General features: G+C 46.6%; 1 protein-coding gene across 3 annotated transcripts in view; it reads right to left on the reverse strand.

Annotated features, from left to right (window-relative positions):
- The window catches only part of rpgrip1l (RPGRIP1 like), a 21,749-nt gene extending 9,988 nt beyond the window's left edge, over positions 1-11,761 (reverse strand). Inside the window, exons 1-16 of one of the 3 annotated variants that reach the window (XM_086302263.1) lie at positions 11,673-11,761; positions 10,929-11,024; positions 10,622-10,766; positions 10,149-10,459; positions 9,935-10,034; positions 3,738-3,881; positions 3,284-3,389; positions 2,703-2,849; positions 2,556-2,629; positions 2,303-2,442; positions 2,093-2,199; positions 1,971-2,021; positions 1,686-1,868; positions 1,442-1,559; positions 894-1,346; positions 1-61 (exon numbers count right to left, since the gene is read on the reverse strand). The exon at positions 1-61 is cut by the window's left edge and continues 43 nt beyond it. In XM_086302263.1, the coding sequence (XP_086158389.1) occupies positions 1-61; positions 894-1,346; positions 1,442-1,559; positions 1,686-1,868; positions 1,971-2,021; positions 2,093-2,199; positions 2,303-2,442; positions 2,556-2,629; positions 2,703-2,849; positions 3,284-3,389; positions 3,738-3,881; positions 9,935-10,034; positions 10,149-10,459; positions 10,622-10,766; positions 10,929-11,016 (2,228 nt within the window). In that variant the 5' untranslated portion in view covers positions 11,017-11,024; positions 11,673-11,761. Of the gene's footprint in view, positions 62-893; positions 1,347-1,441; positions 1,560-1,685; positions 1,869-1,970; positions 2,022-2,092; positions 2,200-2,302; positions 2,443-2,555; positions 2,630-2,702; positions 2,850-3,283; positions 3,390-3,737; positions 3,882-9,613; positions 9,800-9,934; positions 10,035-10,148; positions 10,460-10,621; positions 10,767-10,928; positions 11,025-11,672 lie in introns of those variants that run through there. The other 2 variants (XM_086302264.1, XM_086302265.1) reach the window with 2 other exon arrangements.
- Positions 11,762-12,015: the final 254 nt, after the last annotated feature.

A 12,015-nucleotide genomic window follows, 5' to 3' on the forward strand; every position in this document is an offset into this window, starting at 1 on the left:
GGCACCCTCAGCCTGAGCCAGAACTCCAAGGAGCCGAAGCAGCGCGCCTCATCACGCGACCCTGAAAGAGGTTTGCACACGAGCGTTCATCTGACGACGCGTTTTCATCGAGCATCACCGACAGTCGCCGAGTCTACCGTCATCGTCAAGTACAGCCGCCAGCCCGCAGACCGCGTGGATCCGGCCGTCACTGAGCTGGCTCGCGGGTCACACGGCCCCTCATGACACACAGGAAGGTAAATATCCAGGTTGTGTCCTCGGCCCTACTCTCACCTTGTACATATTTGAGCTTAGAGCGGACATGAGGCGCTCCCCTTATAAAGGCTAATTTACATTAGATGTAACGTCATGTGGTTGGTTGCAGCTAACAGACTCACATTAGTTTATGTTAAGTCTGCTAGCCACAACCAACCAAACTCATGATGTCATGTTCCGTACTGACAGCAGATGGCGCTAAACATCTTTTTAAAGAAGCGTCTCTTCTTCCTCAGACCTCCACCTCCCTCTGAAGGTGGAGGAACAGCATCGGGATAGACGAGCTCTCCAAAGAGCGGTGCGCTCTGCTGGATGCACCGCTCGCTCAGAGCTCCCTGACCTGCAGTGTGTCCACACCGAGTGATGCTGGACTGGACTCTCTACACTGCTCATGCACTTAATAACAAAATAATGTACTTTAGTGATGCACCCGGTAACGGTTGTTCACTGCTCGCTGTCGGTCTGCACCTGTTCAGTGTTGTTCTTGTGTCTGTGTGTGTCTGTGTGTGTCTGTGTGTGTGACAAATGAAACATGGACTCTGTCAGTGAGCCTGAGCCTTTACACGAGCAGCTCTTTGGCTGTCTCTCAGTCTGTGCTTATGTCAGTGTCTCCCTCCCCCCACAGACCAATGACTCACCGACGAGCGCCACGCTGCCGTGAACCTTCCCGTCCTGTTCCAGCAGCTGCTGCAGATGAAGCTCGCCAGCCGCCAGCGTCCTCCAGTCCAGACCGAGCGCTTCGTGCAGCTCCACCCTCACCGCGCCCCGGTGGAGGTAGTCGAGGAAGCGTTCGTCCACGCTAACCACGTACTTAGAAGTAAAGTTGTATTTTGGACTGTGGCCCGTCACCACCGGTGTGGCGTGCAGCTCGAACACGTAGAAGGCGTACGTACAGAAGGTGGCGGGCTCAGCTTCGCCCAGCATCTGCAGGGCAGAGCCAGACAGCGTGACGCCTACTATCTGAAGCTCCAGCAGGTTTTCTCCACTCTCCAGGTGAAGCGCTTCGCCAGATTCGTCGGCCTCGTCCTCGGCTGTGGCGTCCGCTTTGACGCTGTAGGTTTTGGTCCCGTAGGCGATGTCTCTGAGCTGAGCTGCGGAGCAGAGAAACCTCATCATCAACGGTTCATTTATTCTTTAAACTGAACATCAGCAGGAGAACTGGATGGATGCTTGGGTGGGCGGGAACCTTCCAGTTTCCTGATCTTCGTTGCCCTGGCGTCCAGCAGCTGAGCCTGGCGTTCTAGCTTCTGCTCGTACTCGAGTTTGTCGGCGTCCATCTTGCGTAGCGCGGCGTCCAGCTCGGCCTGCGGCCACAAGAAAGGAAATAGATTCTGCTCAGCACAACAAACGTGATCAGGTTCCACTCTGACCCCTCCCCTTGCTGCTTTGCATACAGTAAGAATAAAAGTGGGCGGGTGTGTTTGCTCCACCTTGTAGCCTTGGCTGATCCGGCTCTCCGTGCTCAGGAGGCTCCGGGTCTTTTCCAGCTCCTGGATGGTTTCGGCGTGAGCGGCTCGCAGCTCCTTAATGGCGTTTTCCATGCTGGTGCCGCCCGTTTCCTCCTCCGCCTCCCTCAGGAAGTCCAGATCTCCACTCCTCTGGGATTTACGTGTCTGATAGACGATGATGTTACAGACAAAAGGCGAGACGTGAGACTGAATCTGGGCTGTGTATGATCGCAGTAACGACGGCAGCGGCGTGTGACGGGCACTCACTTTGACGAGCAGCAGCGCCTCGGTGAGTTCGGCCACGTCGTAGTCGCTCCCCTGTGAAGAGCACGGTGATGTCACACACACCAAACCTGCAGCAGGCGAGAGGATTTGATTCATCTGCTCACCCGACTGTAAAACTTGAGCTGCTCGTTCAGTTCCTCCAGCTGCTGCTTCTGCTGCAGGAACTGCACCTCCAGCTTCTGATTTGCTTCTTTCAGCTTCTCGTTTGTGTCTGAAAAACAATCAGAGGGAGGAAATCGGTCGCCACGTTCACCCTCGGCGCTCTCACGGGACACGGAGCGGTCTTAATGGGCAGGTAGGGGGCGTACCCGTACCTCTCTCGGCCTTGACTTTGTCGAGGATCTCGTTTTTGTCGACGAGGTCGGCCTTGAGCGCCGTCTCCAGCTGAGAGATCTGAAGCTTCAGCCGCTGCTCCTGAAGCTGCCATTTCTCCTGCTGAGAGACGTCAAAGGCGCTGCAACGAAAGGAGGAGGTGACGGAGGTCAACCTGGGCCAGGTAAGACTGAAACGTTCATGGACAAACGGCCCTCACAGCGCCGCGGCGTGTCTTCGCCTCCTTCTGCTCACCTGTTCAGCAGCTTCTCGTTGCTGTCCTTCAGCAGGTCTCTGTCCTGCTCCAGCTCGCCGATCCTCTCCTGCAGCTGAACGCACACACAGGCAGGTGAGCCACCACACCTGCACAGCAGCACACCCCTACAGCGGACTCGGGCTCACCTGCTCCATCCTCGTCCTGGAGACGCTGGCACTCTGCAGCTGCTTCTCCAGCTCCAAGCGCTTCAGCCGCTCGTTTTTCAGATCCGCCGACAGCTCGTCCACCTTCGCCATCGCCGCTTCATGACTGAGCTTAAGCGTCTGCTGACTCTGCAAAACAAACGCCGCCGCTGTTAGCTCGCTCTGTGTACACACCTGACACCTGGTCTTGTTGATCTCGTCAGGCCAGCTGTGTCTGCAGATGTGTGTCAGTGCCATAAGGTGGAATTATAAACGGGAGGTTAGTCACATGATCTTTGAGCTCATCATATCCAGCTCTGGTGTTTCGTCCCTACTCATCTGCATGATTCACAGTTTAAAACAATGCTGTGCACTGAATCAAGCCCCTCCCCTCTTAAGAAATCTTTCTCCTGATTGGCTGCAGAGGGATTTGATTGCGCTTGAAGTCACAGCGTTGCATAGAAAAGTGCGATAATTTGTTCTCTCACAGACAGAGAAGATCAGTAGTGATTACTGGATGTTGATCTTGGTGCTGCAGGGTTTCAGGTGGGGGAGGAAGAGGAGGAGGCCAGGAAACGTCTCACCTCCTGCAGCTGCAGATATCGCCCCTCCAGCTCGGCCACGGTGTTGGATCTCACCGCCAGCTGCTTCTGCAGTTTGATCAGCGTCACGTTGCTGTTGACGTGCGTCCTGACAGGAAAAAACAAAGATTCATCCACAACCTCGACCTCGAGCACAGCTTTGAGTGAAGAGGTGACCACAGAAAGTGATTATTGTGAATGACAGACGCCTCGCCACAGCACGAGCTCATCTTCTGCCCTGATACGGTGAAAGCTGTTGGACTGAAACCGTGAGAAACAGGCTCTGGTGCTCCCCTCCAACAAAAACCTGAGACCAAAATATTCTCACTGGTTTTATTTAGATGGATTTTCATTTACTCAAACATAAACGACATTTTTGATGAAATAACAGGAAACATCAGAACGAGGCGCCGCTCAGCTTTACGGAAGCTTCGTATTTAAAACCAGCAGCTCGTACCTCAGTTTGGAGCTCTGCTCCTGCCGGACCTGCAGGAGTCTCTCTTCATACTCGGCCTCCTTCCTCCTCAGCTCCTCCCTCAGCAGCTCCGATGCACCTTCCAGCTCCTCCATGCGGCTCCGCTGGGACTCGATCACATTCTCTCTGTGACACAAACATGGCGCGTCACAATCAATGAGCTTCTGAAAATGAGGGACTGTGTGTGTCACGACCTTATTTAAACCCTCCAGCTAAAGCTGCGAGTCTGCACTTCACTCACAGCGTGAATCCAGTAAAGAACTACAAAAACTGTCATTTATAAATCCTCAGAAGGAAGCTCTGTGGAGCCTTAGTTACTCTTATCTTCCTGTTTCAGTGCCGATGCCAGCTAGGAGGACACGGTAAATATTTGTGAGGAGTTTCAATGACTGATGTAAAATACCACCTTTAATAATATCCTTAATATCCAGGATATGTACTGTGTCCACCGAAAACCTGTTTAAACACCATGAAACTGTTTGACCCTATTAACAGCAAAGACCTGGAGGACATCTTAGGTCAACTGAACTCCTCCTCCTGCTGTTTAGATGTCCTGCCAACAAGTTTTTTCAAAAAGGTCTCAAAGACTTTAGAGTCAGACCTGTTACAGATCGTCAACTTTTCTTTATTATCAGGTGTGTTTCCAGAACCACTAAAAACTGCTGTAATCAAACCTATACTGAAAAAGGACAATCTTGACAAGACACAAATGAACAACTACAGGCCGATCTCAAATCTCCCGTTTTTAAGTAAGATCATTGAAAAAGCAGTTTCTCAACAGCTCAGTTACTTCTTAAAACAGAATAATTGCTACGATGCCTTCCAGTCAGGTTTTAGACAGAACCACAGCACTGAAACCGCTCTGACCAAAGTGTTTAATGACATATGTCTGAACACAGACAGTGGAAAAATGTCAGTCCTAGTTTTACTGGATCTCAGTGCAGCATTTGATACAGTTGACCACAACATATTACTCAAACGACTGGAGAACTGGGCAGGTCTTTCAGGAACTGTACTAAACTGGTTCAAAACATACGTAGAAAACAGGAAATACTTTTGTTACGATTCGATGTTGTCAGTGTTTTGTTTTAGGCATGACTGTTATGCGTTTCCTGTTTTACTTTGAAGGTCTGTCTTATCTCAGTGTGTTCAGTTTACGCTTCCTTGTCTCGTCAGTTCTGATTTGCCCCAGCTGTGTTTCCCTCCTGTTGTCTATTCCCTGATTACTCCCTCTATGTATTTAAGCCCTGTGTTTCAGTTTGTCATGGTCTTGATTTCCCCCTGTGTTGTAAATAGTTTGTTGTATATACAGTGGGGCAAAAAAGTATTTAGTCAGCCACCGATTGTGCAAGTTCCCCCACCTAAAATGATGACAGAGGTCAGTAATTTGCACCAGAGGTACACTTCAACTGTGAGAGACAGAATGTGAAAAAAAAATCCATGAATCCACATGGTAGGATTTGTAAAGAATTTATTGGTAAATCAGGGTGGAAAATAAGTATTTGGTCAATAACAAAAATACAACTCAATACTTTGTAACATAACCTTTGTTGGCAATAACAGAGGTCAAACGTTTACTATAGGTCTTTACCAGGTTTGCACACACAGTAGCTGGTATTTTGGCCCATTCCTCCATGCAGATCTTCTCGAGAGCAGTGATGTTTTGGGGCTGTCGCCGAGCAACACGGACTTTCAACTCCCGCCACAGATTTTCTATGGGGTTGAGGTCTGGAGACTGGCTAGGCCACTCCAGGACTTTCAAATGCTTCTTACGGAGCCACTCCTTTGTTGCCCGGGCGGTGTGTTTTGGATCATTGTCATGTTGGAAGACCCAGCCTCGTTTCATCTTCAAAGTTCTCACTGATGGAAGGAGGTTTTGGCTCAAAATCTCACGATACATGGCCCCATTCATTCTGTCCTTAACACGGATCAGTCGTCCTGTCCCCTTGGCAGAAAAACAGCCCCATAGCATGATGTTTCCACCCCCATGCTTCACAGTAGGTATGGTGTTCTTGGGATGCAACTCAGTATTCTTCTTCCTCCAAACACGACGAGTTGAGTTTATACCAAAAAGTTCTACTTTGGTTTCATCTGACCACATGACATTCTCCCAATCCTCTGCTGTATCATCCATGTGCTCTCTGGCAAACTTCAGACGGGCCTGGACATGCACTGGCTTCAGCAGCGGAACACGTCTGGCACTGCGGGATTTGATTCCCTGCCGTTGTAGTGTGTTACTGATGGTGACCTTTGTTACTTTGGTCCCAGCTCTCTGCAGGTCATTCACCAGGTCCCCCCGTGTGGTTCTGGGATCTTTGCTCACCGTTCTCATGATCATTTTGACCCCACGGGATGAGATCTTGCGTGGAGCCCCAGATCGAGGGAGATTATCAGTGGTCTTGTATGTCTTCCATTTTCTGATGATTGCTCCCACAGTTGATTTTTTCACACCAAGCTGCTTGCCTATTGTAGATTCACTCTTCCCAGTCTGGTGCAGGTCTACAATACTTTTCCTGGTGTCCTTCGAAAGCTCTTTGGTCTTGGCCATGGCGGAGTTTGGAGTCTGACTGTTTGAGGCTGTGGACAGGTGTCTTTTATACAGATGATGAGTTCAAACAGGTGCCATTCATACAGGTAACGAGTGGGGGACAGAAAAGCTTCTTACAGAAGACGTTACAGGTCTGTGAGAGCCAGAGATTTTCCTTGTTTGAGGTGACCAAATACTTATTTTCCACCCTAATTTACTAATAAATTCTTTACAAATCCTACCATGTGGATTCATGGATTTTTTTTTTCACATTCTGTCTCTCACAGTTGAAGTGTACCTCTGGTGCAAATTACTGACCTCTGTCATCATTTTAAGTGGGGGAACTTGCACAATCGGTGGCTGACTAAATACTTTTTTTGCCCCACTGTAGATGTAAATAGTTGTTGATACTGTTTTTACTCGGTAGGGGTGAGAAGCCATTTTTCTTTGGGAACCTTTTCTCCTGTTTTTGGTTAGGGAGGCAGGTAAGACACCTGTAATTTTTGTTTGGGGTTTTCTGTGAAGGTAAGCCAGCTGCATTTCATTTCTAGAGTTTTTGTTTGTTGTTTTGGCCATGCTCACCCTGATGCCTGCTACCTTTTGGGACTCAAACTGACTGGCTGTTGTGAAATCCGTGGTAGCTGTTTTTTGTTGGTTCGTCCTCCTTAAGAGCAGGGAGTGGGGGGGCATTTTTCCTTATTTTTATTTTCCTTATGTCGCACGCCGGTTCCCTGGGCTGGGGTGTAACACTTTCTATCAATAGGTAACTTCACATCTGAGCAGACAAGTATCACATGTGGAGTTCCCCAAGGTTCCATCTTGGGACCCCCTCTGTTTAACATTTACATGCTCCCACTGGCACAGATTATAAACAACAACAAAATAAACTATCACAGCTATGCAGATGACACACAAATATATATCACAATGTCACCAGGAGACCGAGGCCCTGTACAGGCTCTTGGTAAATGCATTGAGGAAATTAATGACTGGTTGTGCCACAATTTTCTCCAGCTAAACAAAAACAAACTGAGGTAATAGTCTTTGGCGCCAAAGAAAAACGATTACAGGTCACCAGAGAACTTCAATCTATACATCTAAAAACCACAAACCAGGCGAGAAATTTGGGTGTAGTGATGGATGCAGACCTAAACTTAGAAAAACACATTAAGACAATAACAAAGTCAGCTTACTATCACCTCAAGAATATTTCAAGGATAAAAGATCTGATGTCTCAACAGGACCTGGAAAAACTAGTCCATGCATTCATCTTTAGTAGGCTTGATTACTGTAACAGCATCTTTACAGGTCTACCTAAAAAATCAGTCAGACAACTACAGCTCATTCAGAACTCTGCTGCTCGAGTCCTCACTAAGACCAAAAAAGTGGACCACATCAGTCCAGCTCTGAGGTCCTTACACTGGCTGCCTGTCCGTCAGAGGATAGACTTTAAAGTTCTGATGCTGGTCTATAAAGCTCTGAATGGTTTAGGACCAAAATACTAGAGATGGACCGATCCGATATTACGTATCGGTCCGATACTGACCTAAATTACTGGATCGGATATCGGAGAAAAATAAAAAATGTAATCCGATCCATTAAATATCACGAAAGCACCTCACAAAACTTGCAACACGCCGTAACTCGCCTCAGAACGTTAGCACGTCGGAGCAGTATGCATCACGTGATAGAGCGGCTGTGGCATGCCGGACCTGTCGGTGGTCTGGATAGCATGTGGAGCTTCGCTAGCAACCCGGCATTTCATCTCCGACAAAGTTATCCCCGAGAGAAGTAAAGCAAGTGTGTAAGTCCATCTCTGAATGTTTGTAAAGCATTCCTGCGTTAAGCTTAACAAACGATATATGGAGCGACTGCCTCTCGCTCTCCGGCTGCTACTTCAATCATGAAACTGATCAATGATCAGCTGATCGTCTCTCTTCTTTGTTTTTGGCCCACTTTGCACCAGAAAGAGGAAACCAGCGGCTGAACAACAGCAGCACGTTTAAGCTTGATCAGCTGTTGTTAGAATTTATTTAATATTACTTTCTACTCGAGGATCTTTTTCTACGTAGCTGACGGCTGGTAACTGTGCAGGGGCGGATCTAGCAAAGTTTAGCCAGGGGGGCCGATAGGGCATTAACAGGGAGAAGGGGGCACAAAGACATACTTTTCTTTCTTATTCTCATTTAAAATGTCGAGCTTTTAATAAATAATTATCTGACACACAAAGTTTTAATCTGATGTAAAATGAATAGAAGTCAATTACTGTATATAGTAACTATTAAGTCTAATATATATACCCTAGTAAGCTATAGTACTTTTTCCTTTGGGAAGGTACCATCTGTGCAGTCTGCAATTTTGTTGAAGAAAGATGTTGAATCTATTTAATATTTCTTGAAAAATAATTGATTTCTGTGCATTTTTTTTCACACTGCATCAAATTAAGGTTGATTACGTTGATTAAGCATCATGAGGTGGAGCGTGAGGGGTGGTTCCCTATTTTTTATTTATTTATTTTTGTTGTTGCTGGGAGTTGGAACCCTATTAGTTAGGTTGCTTAATATTTACGCTAAGTACTCTTTAAAATACCAGAATAGGGAGGATGGTGTAGGTCTAAGTTTATTAGATTGATCAGTATTGCTGAACTATGAAATATTTTTTTTTTGCATACAGGTATAACAGAATAGCTTTAGTGTAGTTGTTGTTTTAAACTTGAGTATGAACTTATACAAAATGCAGCAAGATATTTAAAAAACAGTTTTGTTGATTAAAACACACTATATCGGATTCATATCGGTATCGGCAGATATCCAAATTTATGATATCGGTATCGAACATAAAAAAGTGGTATCGTGCCATCTCTACAAAATACATCAGTGACCTCCTGACCCAGTATGAACCATCCAGATCCCTCAGGTCATCTGGATCCGGTCTTTTATCAGTTCCCAGAGTCAGAACCAGACACGGAGAAGCTGCATTCAGCTTTTATGCTCCTTATATCTGGAACAAACTCCCAGAAAGCCTCAGATCAGCTGAAACACTCAGTTTATTTAAATCCAGGCTGAAGACTCACCTGTTCTCAGCTGCATTTGAATAAAGCACCAAATCCACACTTTTAAGCTTAAATTTCAAAACTTGCATTTAACTACTGATTTTATCTGTTTTGATTTTATATACTGTTTCGTTTGTTTGTTTGTTTGTTAATTAGTTAGTTTGTTTGATTGTTTTAATCAATTTTAAATCATGCTTTTTATTTGTTTTTGTTTCTAATGTCTCTGTAAAGCACTTTGAACCACCTTGTTGTTGAATTGTGCTATACAAATAAACTTGCCTTGCCTTAAATAAGCTCAGGATGACTCATAGGTAAGGACGGGAATTAAGAACTGGTTCTTGTAGAGAAGTGGTTCCCAGTAGTCCAGCTGTATGGAATTGTTAGTCTGTTTGCCGATCGATCCTGCTTATGGAGTCTTGTGCTCGTGCATCCAGAAACAGCTCCATCATGCTGCTGACACAACTTCAGCTCTTTACATGCACCTGCACAGACAGCATGCTAACGCTAAGCCAGCCAAGAACCCGGAGTGATATCCTGCTTAGAGGTGTTTTTGAGCCAGAATCGATCACTAACATCTCACTGATTCCCATTCCTACTCACAGGTTGCGGATCTCTGATCTGGCCTCCTCCAGCAGACTGTGCCCATAGCGAGGCAGCAGGCCAGTCGGAGGTCGTCCTCCTCCCTCCAAACTCCTCGTACCTGCAGGAGATGAATTCACAGAGGGAAGATGGTAAAAGTTAAACAGAGAGAAAGAAAACACGCAGTTCGTGGAGCGTGATGGCAGAGAAGCTCTGGAGACGCAGCAGAACTCACTTTTAGGTCGTATTAAAGACGGAGACGACATGTCGTCTCTGAACTTCTTCAACCCCGTGTTGACTCGCGGCTGGATGCGGTCGTACGGCGTCGGCCTCTGGCTCTGACGATTGATGAGTTGATGCTTTGCCACCAGGAGGCGCTGTTTCAGCCCTTCGTTTTCGGCCTGCAGGGCCCGGACCTTCTCGTGGAGCTCCTCCATCATCTCCTCCATCTCCACGTCTCGGACCCTGGAGGATGGGGCTGTCCCTGCTGCCAGCTGCTCCATGCGGTCACGGTTGTTCATCAGCCTCTTCAGCTTTGTGCTCAGTCTGCAGAGAGACAGTTAAATTAAATGGTATATTGTTAGACACATTAAGGATTCTGGAGCTTTTTGTGTGGAAAAATATTATTGAGGAAATAAACGTGTTCTCTTTAAAGACGTGCTTTTGTTCAGTGATAAAAACGCCCCAGGCATATGGGAGAAGCCTCACTTCTTGATTAGATCATCCCGTTTGTGGCTGTGCTGTTTGAGCTGCAGCGTCTCCTCCTGCAGCCGCAGGAAGCGGTCCTCCAGCTCCTCCCGGGACACACGCGAGATGTCCAGCCGCGCACGGGCGTGCTGATAGGTCGACGACTCTGTGAGCAGAAATCAACAAATTAGCAGGTGAACAAACTGTACCACATAAAACAGAGCACTGGATTTAACCTAAAATGTAGGTTAGAAGTCAACGTTTTAGTCATGCAACTGTCTGCTGGTACGTGGAGGACTCTGAAACAGCCTGATGAGTGTGGACACACCTGGTGGAGCCGGTGTGAGTCTGGAGAGGTCCACCGTGACGTCCTTGACCGGCACATCTGCTGCCGTCTCATCCCGGAGGGTTGACATGTTTCAGCCTGGACAGAAGATTCAACCGTCGGTGGCGGTTACAGACAGCTTTACGCCTTTTATAATTCATCTCTGAAGATAAATCTCTCAGTGAGGTTAAAAACACAATCGGCACAATGAATAAAAATACTTTACAATGAAAACTTAATCAGCAGCACTTCACTTTAAAGACGCCTCTAATAGCGCGGTGTTAAACGGACTGTTCACCATTTCAAAAGCACCAAAATTCAAACAGCCTAGTGTGTTACATGTATGCCGAACTTAAAACCGGCTAATTCCGATGTTTCCGAGTCTTCGACGATAATTACGAAGCCACATTTAACGCTACTTTCGACCGTGAACATTAAAACGTATAGAATTTAAAGGTAGTCTGGTACCGAGCGATGATTTAACAAAGCAGCGTTATCTTTGACCAATGGGACACACCATATTAATATCAGGTAAATAAATTAAAATATATATTATGCGTACGTGGATGTATTTCACTGAAAAGCTCTGAATCTATCGTGTTTTTTTCCGCATTAGCAGCAGTAGCTAACGAGCTAGCGGAACCGTCTAATTATCAGATTGCGTGTCGCCTCAAACGCTCGTGACTCCATATTTACTTCTGACTTGTTTCCGGTCATTTTTCTGGTAACATCTGACGCATTTCTTACCTTTTACAACGACTTTGTTCAGTTTAACTCACGGTTGCTACTGAAAACATAAACGCTCATCACGTCGTTATGGTACAACAGCGCACGCGCTGTGCGAAGAGCCTTCTGGGAGTTGTATTTTTTGTTCCTCTTTTTTTAGCAGTCAAAGGCTTTCCTAGCTTATATTTCCCTCTAGAATATGACACAGTATAAACCACCAGTGATTAAATGCTCTTAAAGCTGTTTCGAGTTTAATAAGAAGGACTTTTGTGTGTGAACGTGTCTGTTTCCTGCTGATTTTCATGCAGAAACCCTCTCTCCTGTCTGTCAGCTGTATCTCTGACTCTGGGCCAATTTGGGGACT

Source organism: Aulonocara sp. 'chitande type north' Nkhata Bay, linkage group LG7 (assembly GCF_057382095.1).
Source record: "Aulonocara sp. 'chitande type north' Nkhata Bay isolate Kocher_YH1m ecotype deep benthic linkage group LG7, A_spYH_male_GT1.1, whole genome shotgun sequence".
NCBI classification, from domain to species: Eukaryota; Metazoa; Chordata; class Actinopteri; order Cichliformes; family Cichlidae; genus Aulonocara; species Aulonocara sp. 'chitande type north' Nkhata Bay.